We start from the raw sequence: 16,671 nt of genomic DNA on the forward strand, positions 1-16,671 counted from the left end.
AATTGTCTTAATTTACACACTCTAATGAAATACTTATTTAGAAAGAGCAATTTTTATTAAGAGTGACTATTACACATTCACACTCTGTTTTTTTTAATTCTTCTCTAAAGACTAGAATAGTGAGGCAGAGACTGTACCAACATGGCTAATGTACAGCCAATCCCTCAATTAATTATAATTATTTTTTGGGTTGATCTTAATTGCACCATGTAGCATCATTAAGATTTAACAAAGTCAATTAATTAGTCTAATTATAATCCCCCCCGAAAAAAGGAAGAAACTTCTTTGAAGTTTGTTAATTCATATGTAGTTTGAATTAAAGCACAGATTTTCATCATTTTCTACAGTAATTCAGCTGCCCAGTTCACATACAGGATGAAATTAATCATATTTAATTTGGCTGTACTTTAGCTGTCACTCTTCTAATTTCCACCATATTTTATCTTTCAACCTCTAATTTCCACAGGAGTATTGAATAATTAAATATTTATGAATCAATGAATATTTTAGCTGGAGTTGTCATTTCCCATTTGGAGAAACAGAAATTAGACACTTCTTTCCCTTTATTAATACTTCACTGAAATCAATTGTATGAAAACAAGTTCATGTTTTTCCTCTTCCTCTCTCATGTCTACATTATATTTTGACTACCCAATCTCATTTGTCAACCTCCAAGCTTAACTGTTTCCATTCTGATTTCAAAGATCCGGATGTCAGTGGATAACAGATGAACCCTTGACTGTCATTCGTTTTGGTTTTAGTGGTATACAAATCTCATCAGTGAGTTTTAAGTTCAATTCATTGCTTCTCTTCTTAAAAACTCGATCTGGGTATCAATGGCTCCAAACTCAGTTGTGGTGACTATGGAGAAGCCTAGCAACTTCTCTTTAGTGGAACTCAATGGCTCAGATTCATCGTTGTTTCCCGAGAAACAAAAGGGTGTGAGTCCTAAGCAATTCACATGGTTTCTTTTTCTCAAAGCTCATAGAGTCTTTAGTTCTCTTTCATGGCTTGCCATGGCTGTTCAAACCATGTTTGTTTCAGCTAAGAAACGTATTTCATTGTCTGAGGTCAGTGAAGAAGAGCCTAAATACAGAGGAAGATTGTATAGGTTTATCAAAGCGTTTTTGGTTTTATCAATAGTGGCTTTGGTCATTGAAGTTGTGGCTCATTTCAAGAAATGGAACTTGAATCTGATGCAGCCATGGGAGGTTCAGGGTCTTGTGCAGTGGTCCTATATGGCTTGGTTGTCATTTAGAGTTGATTATATCGCTCCCTTGGTCATAACACTTTCTAAATTCTGCACTGTACTCTTCTTGATTCAATCTCTTGATCGCCTAGTTCTATGTCTCGGTTGTTTCTGGCTTAGGTACAAGAATTTGAAGCCCAAGATTGAAGCTGAAGCTGATGACATTGAAGATTCTTCTTCATTTTTCCCAATGGTTCTTGTCCAGATTCCAATGTGCAATGAGAGAGAGGTAACTCATAATAATTCTTTTTTAAGTCTTTCTTCCATTGCTACTCTCTTTTTGGGTCTGACTTTGAAGTGATGTTCGTTATTTAGGTGTATGCACAATCCATTTCTGCAGCCTGTCAGCTTGATTGGCCAAAGGACCGGATTCTAATTCAAGTTCTAGATGATTCTGATGATACAAGTTTGCAGCTATTGATTCAAGATGAGGTCTCATCTTGGCGTGAGAAAGGAGTTAACATAGTCTACCGACATCGATTAATCAGAACCGGTTACAAAGCCGGCAATCTTAAATCAGCCATGGGCTGTGACTATGTCAAGGACTCTGAATTTGTTGCCATATTTGATGCAGACTTCCAGCCAAATTCTGACTTCCTCAAACAAACTATTCCTCACTTCAAGGTATCATTTAAAGACTAATTGGAATTTTGTTGTTGTTTCATATCAATTGTTTTGTGGTAAAGCAAATTTGTGATCTTTTGCAGGACAACCCTGAACTTGGTCTTGTTCAGGCTCGTTGGTCTTTTGTGAACAAGGATGAGAATTTGCTCACAAGGCTCCAAAACATCAATTTGTGCTTCCATTTCGAGGTGGAACAACAAGTCAACGGCCTTTTTCTCAATTTCTTCGGATTTAACGGGACTGCAGGAGTTTGGAGAATCAAAGCCCTAGAAGAATCAGGAGGCTGGCTTGAAAGAACAACAGTTGAAGACATGGATATTGCAGTCCGAGCGCACTTGAACGGCTGGAAATTCATCTTCCTTAACGATGTCAAAGTCCTCTGTGAGTTGCCGGAATCCTATGAAGCTTACAAGAAACAACAACACCGCTGGCATTCGGGTCCAATGCAGCTCTTCCGTTTATGCCTTCCTGCAATTATTACTTCCAAGGTATACTTACACTTAAAACTCCATTTTTGATATCTTCATAGCTTCCTAAACAATCTCTGACCAATTGTTTTTATGTTGTATGCAGATATCAGTATGGAAGAAGGCGAACTTGATATTTCTTTTCTTTCTTCTAAGGAAACTCATCCTTCCCTTTTACTCATTCACACTGTTTTGTATCATACTGCCGTTAACCATGTTCATACCAGAGGCAGAGCTCCCCATTTGGGTGATTTGTTACGTCCCCATTTTCATGTCTCTTCTAAACATTCTCCCAGCTCCAAAATCCTTCCCTTTCTTGGTCCCATATCTCCTCTTCGAGAACACAATGTCCGTCACAAAATTCAACGCCATGGTCTCCGGGCTGTTCCAGCTCGGAAGCGCATACGAATGGGTGGTGACAAAGAAGACAGGAAGATCGTCAGAATCCGATTTAATAGCCTTCGCGGAAAGGGAATCAAAATCTTCAACCGAAGAAAAAATCCTCAGAAGACACTCAGAATCCGGCTTGGAACTCTTAAGTAAACTCAAGGAAGAAGAAAAAGTCCCCCCATTAAAGAAGATGAAAAACAGACTCTACAGAAAGGAACTGGCACTTGCATTTCTCCTTCTCACAGCAGCAGGAAGAAGTTTGTTATCCGCACATGGAGTCCATTTTTACTTCTTGCTTTTCCAGGGGCTGTCGTTTCTTGTTGTGGGATTGGATTTGATCGGTGAGCAGATGAGCTGAAAATTAAAAAAAAAAACATATAGAAATCCAAGTTTATACAGATGAAGAACAAAGTTTCAGTGCAGTTGAAAATTGAACTGGGGCTGGAATTGAAGTTGATTATAGGAAGAAATTAAAAATTAATTAAAATTTGGTGTATGAATTAGTAAGGCATATATAAGAGATTAAAGTTAAGCTTGTTGTACACCCAAATATGTTTTTACTGTATCAATAATGAGAATGCAATATAAAAAATTCCTTTTTTTTTTTTTTTTTAATTTGTGATTTATATTCATAAATTTCATTTGTTAAATTAAGGGATATTGAAATTTCAATTTTCACATATGTTTTTACTGTTTCCATAATGAGAATGCAATATTTTGTCTCTTTTTAAGTTATTTTAAAACTTATGTATCTTTTCTTATAATTTAATAAAACTTTGTGATAATATCTTTTAAATTAAATTCATAAAAAATTTAGATAATACAAGCTTCCCAACAACAATTACTCAATTAGTATCAAAAGGTATAGCCCAAATGGAACAAAGGGTCGGTGGTAATTAGCTTAAACTTGAAGGGAAAGAAAGCAATATGATATTTTCTTCTTCTTTACTAATCCAAATTAGTTGCTAAATTTAATGTTAGATATTCATATTATTGAAAAAAAAAAAAAAACAATTCTCAAAATGTCTATTAATATTCTTTAAAAAGGAATAAAATACTATTATACTTTTGAAAAATAAAAAATAATAAAATATCTGTTTTTATATATTATATAAATCGGTTAGTCAAATGAGTATAAAGCACTATACTAATTTATATATTTTATAATATCATTTATTCTTTTTAGAAAATTTAAAATTTAATTTTAAAAAATCAAAAGAGATTCTTACTCATTTTTAAATTTATACTATTTAAGTCAACAATTTAAAATTTTTTGTAGTTACGAAAATGTCCTCCCTTTTCCTTTTTTAATTACGAGTACACCAAACATTTCCTTGTCATTACAATACTAATATAAATAAATCAGATCTCAGGGCTATAATAGTAACTAGACACCTATAGAAAACAAACAAGATTTCGTAAACCTTAAAATTTGTGGCGGTCGAATCCAAGGAGCAAAAAGCGCAGGAAAAAAAGAGGCTATTTAAATTTCTTTTGCTATCCCCACCCGGTTCTGTTTTATCCTATTCCGGTTTTTCTCTATCCTGGAATTACAACAGTTCTGCACAATCAGCGAGAATGGGTTCTGATTCAATGCTGAACGCTCCCGTTCGTTCCCTCTCCAAAGATTTGGGCAAGAAAAAGAGGGTAAGAGGATAATTAAATTAGTTTAAGCTTATTTGTTTTGTTTTGTTGATAGTATAATTTTTGAGATTATTGTTCTTTTGATTATGATATTGTAATGTAGGCGAATAGATTGGCGAAATTGAAGCAATGCAAGCTCGATGTTCGACGCGAACAGTGGCTTTCACTAGGTAAGCTTTTGATTTTTCTTTTAAAATAATCTCTCGCGTTCTTTTGTTTAAATTCAAGTTATGTTTGTGAAGTTTCTTCTTTGGCGGTACATGTTTGTTTTTGTCATTCCTTATATTGATTATCATAAAATACGAAGACGAACAAATTGTTATAAACTTTTTTATTTTGAAAATTATAAAAGGTTATTGAGCATGGAATTGAGGGATTGAACATAATAAATAAATATACAAACCGCTTGTTATCAATCAAACGATAAATGATTGCTATGAAACATTTTCCTTATTTTGTGAGAACCTGTGGGAAAAAGAGAACAGACTAATTGATAACGAGGATGTACCAAAGAAAGTGAAATCTGATGAAAGGATTGGTTTCAGATTTTGTTGGCTGATGAATTATTTCTACTGTTTTTATTTTCTATATGTTATTGGAGAAAATAAATATTTGTAGTTGTCGATGACGTAAAGTGTCTAATAAGGTCCAAAGTCTCTTTTCAAGTTCCTAAGCGAGTGTTTGATTATTGTCATCTCAACAATTGTTGGAGACGCTAAATGTATAAAGGAGAATTCTGCTACAATTTCTGCAAAAAGAGTTACAATTTGATTTTCGGCTGCTTTTTGCTATAGGAAATCAGGTTAGAGTCTATAAACAACTTGCTCTGCAGTTTTAATTGTTGGAGAGAAGACTGCCAAAGTCCTGCACTTAATATCTATGCATTATACTTGTTCTTGGTAACAACCTGAAATTCTAGATTTAAAAGGAATAGTGATTTGTTTATATAGTTAGTTTGCTTAGAAAGAAAAGGAAAAGTCATTGTAGAATGGCTTTTTTGAGTAGGCTTGGAAATATTTATAAGCTTACTGCATTTTCATAATTTCATTTGTTCATAATGGAGTTGGGGTGGTAATGCAGTTGAGAACAAAGGATGCAAGGATGATTCTAACTTGAGGGTTGGGTCTCCTCCATTATCTATGCAAATAGCCAGTGAAGAAAACAAATCATTGGACAGCTTTGAATCAAGGTCAAGAGGGATAGAGAGTGAGGGCCTGAGCATTGATAAGAGAAATTTAGAGCCCTTGGTGAAAAGCCCAACTAGCACTTTGGATAATAATGATTTGAGGAAAGGTCTAAGTATGAGCAATAGTATTACCAGCAGTGATAGTTGTTCTGGAAGTGTCAACAAGGAAGAAGAAGATGGGTGCTTGGATGACTGGGAGGCTGTTGCTGATGCTTTAAATGCAGATGACAATCAGGATAGCCCAGTCTTAAACTCCACTTCCAAATTGGACACCAATGTTGTATCAGCTGATCGTGAACAGGGTAATAAGAATTCAGGATTGAACTTACCAAAGCTAGAGAGCGGGGGAGTAGTTATTGGGTCATGTATGAATCCTCAAGCATGGATGCCTAATGATGCTTTTCGTCCTCAGAATCTTCCCAGTCTCTCACATCAGTTTTTTTCAGCAAGGTCTGATTGGCATTGTGGACACAGAGCCATCACTTGGGCATGGAAAAATATTATGTCTCAGCCTTCTTCTTGCCCTATCTGCTGTGAGGATTTGGATATCACAGATTCAAGCTTTCTCCCTTGTTCATGTGGGTTTCGGCTTTGCCTTTTTTGTCACAAAAGGATTCTTGAGGCAGATGGCCGATGTCCAGGGTGCAGGAAGCAATATGATCTAAAAAATAGGGACATGGGCTTTAATGGAGGGACCTCACCTTTCAAAGTAGCTTATTCTTGTAGCATGAGTACTAGATTTTAGGAAGAGAGTTACTTTTTCCTCTAAATATAATGTATATGGGTCTCTGTCTTTTGCTCCGCCTTTGCTTCATGTGTCAACTCTGTTCTCTCAATTCTAGAACTCTGGTATCCATTGACAAAGATCTGAATATGGATAGATATAGAGCTTGGAAGCGTTTATAATCTGAACTGGACCTTTGATGAGTTCACCTATTTACTTGTATGTTGCTTTGCATATGTTGGTGTCAAAATTTGATATCTTGTTAATTATGGTCTCCTCATGTTTGTTCTATTGTGACGTTGATGTTTTTGGAATTGGAAATAAAATTACTTGATTAGTTTTTTTCTTTCATCCAGTACAAGTGAAGAAGTTCATCTGGATCCTCTAATTAGTTGTTTAAGACCTAATTGACAACAGTGTTAGGACATGGAAATCATCCTGGGTGCATATACTCTTCCTCAGTCAAGTGGCAGTTGCATTTCTCAGTTCCCTTCTTGAGGTACAATTTTCACGACCACCATATGTGATATCATGTAGTGTCTGGTAATTATAATGTTAAATCAGGGTGCAATCTCATGGCAGGTAAATTATGAAGCATGAGCAGATCGAAGGTCAAGTCAGCAACAATATCAACATCATGTCCCAGCTGTATTTGTAATCTGGTATGGAACTTGATGCTTCCTACTAAAAATGGTTGTTTCTATATATTCCATGCATGGTCTTTCAAGTTTCAACCTGGATCTAGTTGGTATAATAAAGTATAACTTGTCAATAACAATCCCTCTCTTTCTGAATCCAAGAACAGTAATTCACTAATTTCCGATTATGGTTTTTCACATGGTATTCTTGGTTTTACAAAGTTAGAAATTACTTGCAAATTAACTCCTGAAAATGATTAACAATTTCTGGTCCATCTGACTGCATAGAGAATCATATGGGAGCCAGAAAAAAAAGGCCAAGAATTTCTTATCAATTGCATGGCATTTAAAAATGCTGTTGGATGGAGGGACCTCTCATTTATTGTCATGAGACATCAGGTGTCCTTTAGTGTGTGTGTATATATATATATATATATATTCATTTTGCCATACTCAGCACCTTTTTTTGCTTGAGAGAAGTGAGCTGGAGTGGAGTTTGTCTTCTTTAACACAAGGGAAACAGGACGGTGCCATGGCTTTCGAGGGCCAAAGCTGTCGCCGTTTCAAACACTGCAATCCTCATTAACTGGTACAGCCCTTTGTTTGTCAAGTAGTCTTCTTTTGGGTCTAGACTTGAATATGGACTTTTTGTAAATTAGACACTCCTTATGTAAAATAAAAACACTTAATCAAACTGTAAAATGTCGTGTGTAACAAGATGGACAGAAAATTGTGTTACTGTTACATCAGATTGTGATGCTTCAGATATTCTCTGAAACCACCTCACCTCACGTAACTCTCTTTTTCATAGCTTGCCGCGTTTTCTTAAGGGTCACGCATGCTAATAATGCCCACAAAATTTTAATATAAAACATATTTCAATATAATACGTAATTCCTTTGTAAGTGTTGGAATGGCTTTTAATTCTGTTGGAAGTTGGGATTTATTTAACTATTGACGTAGGAAATATTGGGATTTGACCATGACTTGGAAATATACCACTTTAATCAAAGGGATTTGTTCCTGCAAGCGCAAGGACGATGAGATATCTCATCTTTCTTCTACAAGATTTAGAATATACAAATTCATCTTATAAATGTTACATAAAAAACCTCCTTTATAAACTAATGAGAAGGTTTTCTTTCAGCTGTTTTATTTTATTTTATTTTTTATACCAAAGTCACTACCCACCGCCATGCATGCCTCTGGCTCTGGAAGATTTGAATATTATTGCCTTGAACAGAGAGATTACGTATTATCTTAAAACCGGAAAAAAATTAAAAACTGCATTAAATATGTAGAATCCAATATAATGACATAATCCAACCATAGCACAATAATTACACTCAGCCCATGATTAAAATGCCAAAAACAAATAAAATTATGGTCAGAGAAAGTGGTCTGCTACATAATAATTGAAGAAAGACAGCAGATGGTCACATGTTCTGAAATTAACTGAATTGATGTAGATTCTAGGAAGCCAGCAATAATATATTTTAAATAGATTGAAAATTAATTTAAAAAAGAATATATGGAAAGAAAGTTCCAAAGGCACCAACATTCAAACCTCGAAAGTTTGACAATCACATTCATTCATAATTAAACGCGTTATTTCCTTTCATATAATTATTTGACGTGTTTGTGTTTCTCTTGACCATTTCTATTCCACTTCCTATTCTTCCTTCCTTCCATAAACTCATTTTTTCTCTCTTCTCTTTCTTATTTCGATCTCAACAGCTTCTCTTCTACCACACGATTTAGTTTTCAATGAGAACAAACTTTGCAGCAATCTTCTTAGTCTCCTTCTTTGTCTTTCCAGCTGTTATTTTTGCTGTCAGATCCTTTCCAGACAAAGCTGATTGTAATGGAGATAAAACCCGGATTGAATTTGATACGTCTATGCAGTTTTCGGAGGCACCCGTGTATCAAAATGGTCTTGAATGTCCAGTTTTGGCCTCAAATTCTTTGTTATTGGTGTGTGATCCTTTGGTTGTTCATGTTGCAATGACACTTGATCCAGAATATTTAAGAGGCACTCTAGCTGCAATTCATTCAGTTCTCAAGCACGCTTCTTGCCCGGAAAATATTTTCTTTCACTTCATTGCTTCCGATTCGAGCTCTCTTCATTCTGAAGAACTTTCTCATATTGTTCGGGTCGCTTTTCCTTCTTTGACGTTCAAGGTTTATGAGTTTAAAGAATCTGTTGTTGTTGATCTTATCTCTTCCTCCATCCGTCAAGCTCTTGAGAATCCACTGAATTATGCGAGAAGTTACTTGGCCGACATGCTTGAAAATTGTGTTGAGCGGGTGATTTATCTGGATTCTGATACAATAGTTGTTGATGATATTCAGAAACTTTGGAGGGTTTCTTTATCTGGGTCAAGAACAATTGGAGCTCCAGAGTATTGTCATGCAAATTTCACCAAGTATTTCACGTATGAGTTCTGGTTTAACAGTGATTTCTCCAGGGTTTTTGAAGGGAAAAATCCTTGTTACTTTAACACAGGAGTGATGATAATGGATTTAAAGAGATGGAGGGAGAATAATTATACAGGAAAGATTGAGAAGTGGATGAAAATTCAGAAGGAGAAGAGGATTTATGAGCTGGGTTCTCTTCCACCATTTTTATTAGTATTTGGTGGAGATGTGGAAGCCATTGATCATAGATGGAATCAACATGGACTTGGAGGAGATAATGTGGTGAATAGTTGCAGAAGATTGCACCCAGGGCCGGTGAGTTTGCTCCATTGGAGTGGGAAAGGGAAGCCCTGGGCGAGGCTTGACGCGAAGAAGCCTTGTCCAGTTGATTATTTGTGGGCACCTTATGATCTCTATAAGTTTGGTAAACATTCTGGGAACCAAGAACAGTGACAGCAAAAATATTGATTCATTCTTTTGGTTTTTGATGAGTCTAAATTTTTTTTTTGTATAGACAGAGACACAGAGTTCATGTAGAAATACATTTTTTCATTATTAATTTTTTTCTGTATTGTTATATTATTGTAAATGATTTTGGTGGGAAGAAAGTAGAAGATTTTGTTATTTTTGTCTGTGTGATTTGTGATCAATCAGCATCATAGTATGGCAAAGTTATAAGAAAAATCGCGATCTGGTGCTTATAACCATACTCTGCTTTGCACCAACTCAAACCGAACCAAAATTGCAAGGCCATGATGATCAAAACAATGGAAAAACCTATATATGTAACAGATCCAAGCTTCTCTTACAAGACTCAAAACTGCCAATATCTTTTAATTCATTGATTTTATTATTCTTTTTCTAGATACTTTAACCAAATTCTTAGTCAATTGATTGATTTCTCATCACTGAACTATGAAGCTTAACTGCTTTAAAAACATTATACTGCACTAAAAGCCATGCATTAAACCCAATATCTATGAAGCTCTTGTAAACACAAAGGAAACCAAATGATCTCCTGACTCAACAGTTCCCAGAAGCCGTGGAACATTTCTTCAGTCTCCATCCCAATTGTGAACAGAAGCATCAAAAGTCTGTTATGCAAATTATTGGAAAGTTTCACAATGGACTTTTGGATAGCCAGAGACTTGGAAAGTGGTTGGGGTCAAACATCAGCACCAACCCAATATCATCACAACACATTGCAATGTAATTTACTTGAAGCTTCGGTTGAGTAGTGCGGTGGGCGACGATGAATCGTCCAAGCCTTGGATATATAAATTTCAAGGGCAAACATAAATCTTGTATTTGGAATTGGACCAAGTCAGGTCTTGAGCAGCTTATTTACATTAGATTATTTATTGCAAAACATGACGATAACCTGGCAAAGCCATTGATTAAAAAAAATTCAAGAAAATATGGGCATTTCCATAATAACAATAATAAATCTGACCATCTAATGCATTGAACCAAAAGAACAAGCACAAAGAATTGGACAAATACTAATGTATATCACGAGCAGACATCGCAACGACTAAACCCAATGATAGGCATGGAAATAGTAATTTTGTTTTATGGAAGATTGAATGTTTCTCGGGAAAATGCTCAAAGCAACAATGCGTGGTAACTATGAACTGTTTTGCTTTTAACTTGAAAATTGTAAGTTAAACATATGAACCAAAGAAAAAGAAAACCAGAAAGAATATACATGCCCCTCTTACCCTTCACTTTACAACAATCCAACAACACAGGTTAGATGTAGTCTATTCTCCAACCCTCTCAAATGATGACCCAGTAGCATACACCTGCCAACAAAAAATACTCTTTAATATGTGATCCATGGATTTATTCGTAAGGCAAACACAAATTTTATGATAATTCAAGAGAAATTATAACAGTAAGTAATTATCTAATGTAACCAAAGCAAGGGGAGGTACTTTGTAATTATAACTCCTATGGCATTATTACGAATTTGAGTGTTGTTAAGTTCATAAACTTCTTTCTTGTGTGCATGTGCACAGTAGAAGAATAAGGTAAATGCAGTAATGAACAATTCAAATGATAAACTTTTATAAGAGCAGGTTGATGAAAATTTAAGAAGAAAGGTCACATTACCAGAAAAGCAACTTTGCAAGATAGTCTCGGGATGTGCCTACTGTGTGACAATTTTCATCAACGGCATCTTGTTCATTTTCCATGTTTGCAACGACAGAATCTACCATAAATTTTGATGTGGCATCATCTTTAAAAAATCTTTGCAAAATGTTTTGAACAAGTTGGTGAATAATTTCTTCCACCTCTACTGATGACGGTTGGGATAATTCATTCACCTGTTGGAAAGAATTAGTACAATAAGACATTCCAAACCAAATAAAGGCTTACACTACAGAACTTACCCTTATTTTTTCAGGTTATGAAAATTTTGAATTCTAACATCAATGAGAAGTAACCATATATCAAACAAAAGGTGTTAGAACTTTACCATATCAGGATCCAAGGATCGCAAATACTCTAATAAATCGTTCCTATTTCCCCTGTCATATTCCATCTTCCTATTTTTCTGCTTGAAAGTATCCAATTCCTGAACAAAAGAAACTGATCAGTTCCAAAGGGAAATACCAATCTACATGTCTTCTGAATATGAATGGAAGCACCACAAAGCATTCAAATAATTGTGGATATGCATACACATATAACCCTAAACGAGAAAATAAAATGACACTGCAAGAATTTTTTTTCCATCCAAACAGGCCATGCATACGTCTTCACTTTGTGCTTTTAAGAGATTGTTTGGGTAGTTATATATCTCTATATAATACATACATTTCAAGAACCACAAAGGCATTAAAAGAAAAAGACGAAGATGTCTATTTGTTTTTGTAATGAGTATTGTCATTTGAACAATATGTTTGAGTGTTCCAATCACTTTGTATTGGATCTCTGCTACTGTTATTGGTTTGTGGTCATTGAAAAACATGTATGACACACATCAAAGCTACTATTTAATATATCATGCCATTATGTATTGTATGTGATAAATATTACAAGCTTAGGACATCCAAATCTGTTTCTTTTTTAAGAATAGAGAAGAAATTTGTTTGAATTTGTGCCATGAGGGAATAGTATGAAAATATTTCCTTTTAATCTAATTTACAAAAATTTTGGTTCTTATTAAAGGCAAATCAGTCAATGAAACACGGTCCTAGAGTTATATAAACTATGACACATGCACTTGGAGCTGTGGTTTACCATTTGACTGATACACAATAGGTTTAGGTCGTCATTTGGTCTCTTGGGAGCACATGAAGCAAAACATGACAATACAATGAAAGTGATAAGACTTTGAAAATCATGTCATTTACCGAAACTAAGCAGATAGAGACTGCTAAAACAAATGGTTACACTTGTTCTAATCTTGCTCATACAAGACATGCTTTCAAACACAACAAGGTCAAGTGTGCTCCAAGGAAGGATTTAATGGGGCACCAAAACTTTAAAAAGTTAGTTTCAAGCACAAGAGAAGCAAAAGGGGAGGTCATAAGAAAGAAAAAAACCAATATGAGTTGCTATAACTGTGAAAAGTAGTTAGGGTAAGTGCATTGAGGCAAAACAAGTACTCCCTAATTTTTACTTCTCTCACTGATTGTTTTGTATACATAGTCCAGGTTTAGTAGTTCATTCTCATCATTTATAAGTTACAGACTTTATAGCAACCAACCATACATCAAAGTTCCAAAAAGAAGCAAAAAAAGTGTGTATGGCAATGACACCCACTTTTCAGCTCATTATGTGATTGATTGCTCCAAAGCCTGTATCTTAGGATGTAGAGAATGAGCGTCTAAAGGTTCACTAGATACAAGAAAGTCAATGCAAGAAATAGAATCATTAAGTAACTTCTTTGGCTCGATACACACATGAGCAAAGTGTCCTAATCAGTAACACTTATAACAAATCATTTTGTCTTTATGCTTCTTACCACCTTTTAGTCTCTCCTGCACTCAAAGCTAACTCCCTTGGACTATGGTGCAAAATCACCAAATCCCTTGGATGAACTTTTGCCTTATGTTCACAACAATCTTGAGCTATGTTGCCCACTTCAAGTGCATCCATGATGTTATCAAGTGTTTCCAAGACCTTTTTTTTTTGTTTTTTTTTTGTTTTTTTTTTTTTTCCCATTTAGGAAAAAGTGGATCTTTTGCCGCATAAGTATCATAACTGCCACCATCCAATCTCTAGCACTTGTTTAGATCATAAATAATTTTCTTAGCAACAACTTTCAATTCCATAAGGTATACATGGAATGTTAACAAAAATAGGTCAACATGTATAAAACAATTTCTCACCACAAATTAGAAAATAATGGGTATCTTTTACAATCACTTACCAAAACCAAATGAAGTTCCAATCAAACAATAAATCATCTAATCACAAGAAAAAAGGTCAATATCACACTTAGAGCAAAACCGGGAGATCTCATGATTTTATATGTGTAGTTCTTGAAATGTAAGTGACGTTCTATAGAGATGCAATTATAACTATCAAAATCATCTGTTATCTCTAAAAACTAGGGCCACGGGATAATGAAAACCTCATATTAACAATTAAACATACATATTGGACTTAGTACAAAACCCAAATGGGCACACCAATGAGTTCTTACTTGGGTCCAAGGGAAAATAAACTAACACATCAGGTTTTTGTTGATACTGCACATTTAATTCTTAGACACAGCAATTATAGTTAATGTAAAAGGCCCTAAAACCCCCACCTTCCAAGTCTTAGAAGAAAAAGATATACATGGTAAAATATTCTGAAAACTTCCTTACAAAATAAAATAAAATAAAATATAAACATTTCCTATTAAATTTATATTAAAAGTCATCCTATTAGACCATGAAGCAAATTTCAATAATTTAACAGATTTGCTCTGGGCAGATAAAAAATACAAAAATGTTTTCAACCATTAACAATTTGACAAAGAAATCAAAATTCAAATAGATAGAAATCCAGATACAAATCTGTCTTCACATGCTAGACAATGAATTCTGTTACTGTTTCTATGACTAACATATCCCTAAAACATTATCATAACCATAACTGCATCATTCATCTTGATGACCTGATATCTTCCATTAATTTCCAAATACTCATTGATTATCCAATTGTTTTTTCCCCATAAAGTCACGTAACAAGATGAATGTTTAAATTGAAAACTAAAAAGCATCAAGCGAAATATAAAATATTCACTACTCACCTCCTTTACATCAGATAACTCGGATTGCAGCCGCTGTACATAATTCAAAGCCTCTTGAGACAAACCCCCAAAAACTTGTGGACTTATTTCCTCCAACTTTTCAACGCCGATCTGACCACTCTTACTCGCTGTCTTTTCACATTTCTTGTCAGAAACCTCACTTTCTCTTGAAACACTCAACCTCTTTAAACCATCCACCGATATATCAAAATTCCTCATCAGCGAAATCCTATACTCGGCATTCCATAACGTATACCTACCAAAAGAACAAATATCAATTCAGAATTCTACTCAACTTTCAACGTTTACAAACTCAAAAACTTAAATAATAATAAAGATAAATTCAATCACCTAAACAAGTATGCCATGCCTCCCGCACCAAAAACCAATCCATTAAGTATTAATCCATTATAAAATCAACTTAATTTCAATACTCAAGAACTCGAAAACTGAAATTCCATAGAAGTTAAAACCTAGAGAACTCGGAAATAAAAGTATGCAATTAAAGATTAGAAAGTAAAATATTGAGCTCCAAAACTATAAAATCAGAGAAGAATTAACTAATTATAAAATAATATATAAATTTAAGAAATAATTACCCTGTGATGATGGAAGACACAAGAAGCCAATCGAGAGGTTGCTTAGAAACCCTAACGTTGATAGAGAACTGATCGGAAGGGAGAAGGCCAAGCATAGTAGAGATGGTCTGCTTCATGGAGTCCTTGGCAGCATGAGAAACTCCCTTGGAGATAACGGAAGTATCTAGAGGCTCAATTCTCTTGAGCAAATTCGCAATCACGAGAAAGCCGCGGTCAAAATTCGACATCCGAGTAGAAACAAAGTCGTCGTTGAAGACACCGCCGCCGCTGATGCAGCTGACCGTGGCGGAAAAGGAGGCGGAGAAGCGGCGGTGGACGGGGAAGCAGCGGAGTAGGTGGTGATGGTGGCGGCAAAACGAGTGGCGAGAGTGGAGACGGTCAGGTGACAGGGCGGTGACGCGAGAAAGAGTGAAAGGTCGAGCTGCGGTTGCCATGTAAAGAGGTGAGGTGAGCTTCGACGAGCTCTTCTCCGCCTCGTGTTGATGTGGAAGAATCTTTTCGCTTTTACCCTTTTATATTTTCGTGTCTGTTGTCTTGCACTTATCTTAGCCCACCAACGCCAAGTATTTTCTTCTTAGGGTCCGGTTAGCAATTTCATGATATCCGAGGATAAACGATTATAACGGTTATGAGCTTAGGAAGGGGTTTTAGTAGCAATTTTTAAAATATATTCGAGAGTTTATTTCTTAACAGTTTTAACATAATTTTAAAATGTTAAATTTACATATATATTTATAAAAGTATCTAATTTTAATTAGTATTTGAAAGTTTTATTTTTTTAATTATAAAGTAAAAGTTTTTTATTTATTTTTACTTATTAGTATTTTATAACTTCAAATGATAAAGTTTTCTTATTATTTTTCGTCATTCTTTGCAACATTTATAATAATTGAAAAATTGTAATTCCATTTCTCCAAGAAAGTATATAGAAATGAGATTTTAATAATTTTTTTATAATTACTTAAAATTATTTTATATTTAATATGGTTGAAGACGTGCATTATATGGGTAAATTTTTTTTGGATATAATTAGGATAGTTTTATAGTGGATAGGGTATTTGTGGAATAAAATTTTATAATTAAAACACCCTGGTTTAGGGTATTTTATAAACCGCTCAAAAATACACTATACTAGTTCCAAAGGATTTTTGAGCCAGTCAAACCCGTATAAAAAATCTAATAAGTAATGATTTTAAAACACCTCAAAACCAGTTTAATTAAAAGTCCTTAAAAAAAAAAAAAAAAAAAAACTGTTAGACAGAACCTTAGGGTTCTGAGCGAGAGAATGCCACTAGAATTTTCGTTTATTACCATTTTGCCATAAAACCTCTGTTAATTCATTTTGGGAGGTTTTTACATGGTACCCCCTATAGTTTAGTAAAAGTAAAAAGGATTCACACATTTCAGACTGAAACGCTTACAACCCATGTAGAATCTGTAGATTCGTAATGGACACTTACCTTAGTAATTGATTGAAT

At 34.7% G+C, this 16,671-nt stretch overlaps 4 protein-coding genes across 6 annotated transcripts; 3 read left to right on the top strand and 1 right to left on the bottom strand.

Annotated features, from left to right (window-relative positions):
* The first annotated feature begins 571 nt into the window (after nucleotides 1-571).
* Nucleotides 572-3,306, top strand: LOC116142994 (xyloglucan glycosyltransferase 4). Its single transcript, XM_031428417.1, has 4 exons — nucleotides 572-1,478; nucleotides 1,565-1,873; nucleotides 1,957-2,361; nucleotides 2,447-3,306. The coding sequence occupies exons 1-4, from the start codon at nucleotides 837-839 to the stop codon at nucleotides 3,086-3,088; spliced, it is 1,998 nt and encodes a 665-aa protein (XP_031284277.1). The 5' UTR covers nucleotides 572-836; the 3' UTR covers nucleotides 3,089-3,306.
* Nucleotides 3,307-4,193: 887 nt separating this feature from the next.
* Nucleotides 4,194-6,613, top strand: LOC116143297. Of its 2 annotated transcripts, XM_031428762.1 has the most exons (4): nucleotides 4,194-4,377; nucleotides 4,478-4,544; nucleotides 5,455-5,925; nucleotides 6,007-6,613. In XM_031428762.1, the coding sequence occupies exons 1-4, from the start codon at nucleotides 4,309-4,311 to the stop codon at nucleotides 6,303-6,305; spliced, it is 906 nt and encodes a 301-aa protein (XP_031284622.1). In that variant the 5' UTR covers nucleotides 4,194-4,308; the 3' UTR covers nucleotides 6,306-6,613. The 2 variants fall into 2 exon arrangements, with proteins under 2 accessions (XP_031284622.1, XP_031284617.1); XM_031428757.1 differs by having other exon boundaries at nucleotides 5,455-6,612.
* Nucleotides 6,614-8,566: 1,953 nt separating this feature from the next.
* Nucleotides 8,567-9,964, top strand: LOC116142878 (probable galacturonosyltransferase-like 10). The gene has a single exon (XM_031428295.1). The coding sequence runs from the start codon at nucleotides 8,690-8,692 to the stop codon at nucleotides 9,791-9,793; it is 1,104 nt and encodes a 367-aa protein (XP_031284155.1). The 5' UTR covers nucleotides 8,567-8,689; the 3' UTR covers nucleotides 9,794-9,964.
* Nucleotides 9,965-10,312: 348 nt separating this feature from the next.
* LOC116142890 lies at nucleotides 10,313-15,779 on the bottom strand. 2 transcript variants are annotated; one of them, XM_031428312.1, is made up of 6 exons: nucleotides 15,194-15,779; nucleotides 14,595-14,850; nucleotides 11,823-11,921; nucleotides 11,456-11,670; nucleotides 11,062-11,145; nucleotides 10,313-10,721 (listed from the first exon to the last, which is right to left on the bottom strand). In XM_031428312.1, the coding sequence occupies exons 1-5, from the start codon at nucleotides 15,625-15,627 to the stop codon at nucleotides 11,070-11,072; spliced, it is 1,080 nt and encodes a 359-aa protein (XP_031284172.1). In that variant the 5' UTR covers nucleotides 15,628-15,779; the 3' UTR covers nucleotides 10,313-10,721; nucleotides 11,062-11,069. The 2 variants fall into 2 exon arrangements, with proteins under 2 accessions (XP_031284172.1, XP_031284164.1); XM_031428304.1 differs by lacking the exon at nucleotides 10,313-10,721 and having other exon boundaries at nucleotides 10,888-11,145; nucleotides 15,194-15,778.
* Between the last annotated feature and the right edge of the window lie 892 nt (nucleotides 15,780-16,671).

This window comes from Pistacia vera, unplaced genomic scaffold (assembly GCF_008641045.1).
Source record: "Pistacia vera cultivar Batoury unplaced genomic scaffold, PisVer_v2 Contig1132, whole genome shotgun sequence".
NCBI lineage: Eukaryota > Viridiplantae > Streptophyta > Magnoliopsida > Sapindales > Anacardiaceae > Pistacia > Pistacia vera.

Coding starts and splice junctions, on each gene's coding strand:
- LOC116142994 (XM_031428417.1), top strand. CDS start 837: ATGGCTCCAAACTCAGTTGTGGTGACTATGGAGAAGCCTAGCAACTTC. Junction 1,479..1,564: donor CAATGTGCAATGAGAGAGAG/GTAACTCATAAT, acceptor TTCGTTATTTAG/GTGTATGCACAATCCATTTC. Junction 2,362..2,446: donor CTGCAATTATTACTTCCAAG/GTATACTTACAC, acceptor TGTTGTATGCAG/ATATCAGTATGGAAGAAGGC.
- LOC116143297 (XM_031428757.1), top strand. CDS start 4,309: ATGGGTTCTGATTCAATGCTGAACGCTCCCGTTCGTTCCCTCTCCAAA. Junction 4,378..4,477: donor ATTTGGGCAAGAAAAAGAGG/GTAAGAGGATAA, acceptor ATTGTAATGTAG/GCGAATAGATTGGCGAAATT. Junction 4,545..5,454: donor CGAACAGTGGCTTTCACTAG/GTAAGCTTTTGA, acceptor GTGGTAATGCAG/TTGAGAACAAAGGATGCAAG.
- LOC116142878 (XM_031428295.1), top strand. CDS start 8,690: ATGAGAACAAACTTTGCAGCAATCTTCTTAGTCTCCTTCTTTGTCTTT.
- LOC116142890 (XM_031428312.1), bottom strand. CDS start 15,627: ATGGCAACCGCAGCTCGACCTTTCACTCTTTCTCGCGTCACCGCCCTG. Junction 14,851..15,193: donor GTGTCTTCCATCATCACAGG/GTAATTATTTCT, acceptor TTCTTTTGGTAG/GTATACGTTATGGAATGCCG. Junction 11,146..11,455: donor CTTGCAAAGTTGCTTTTCTG/GTAATGTGACCT, acceptor TTTTGTTGGCAG/GTGTATGCTACTGGGTCATC.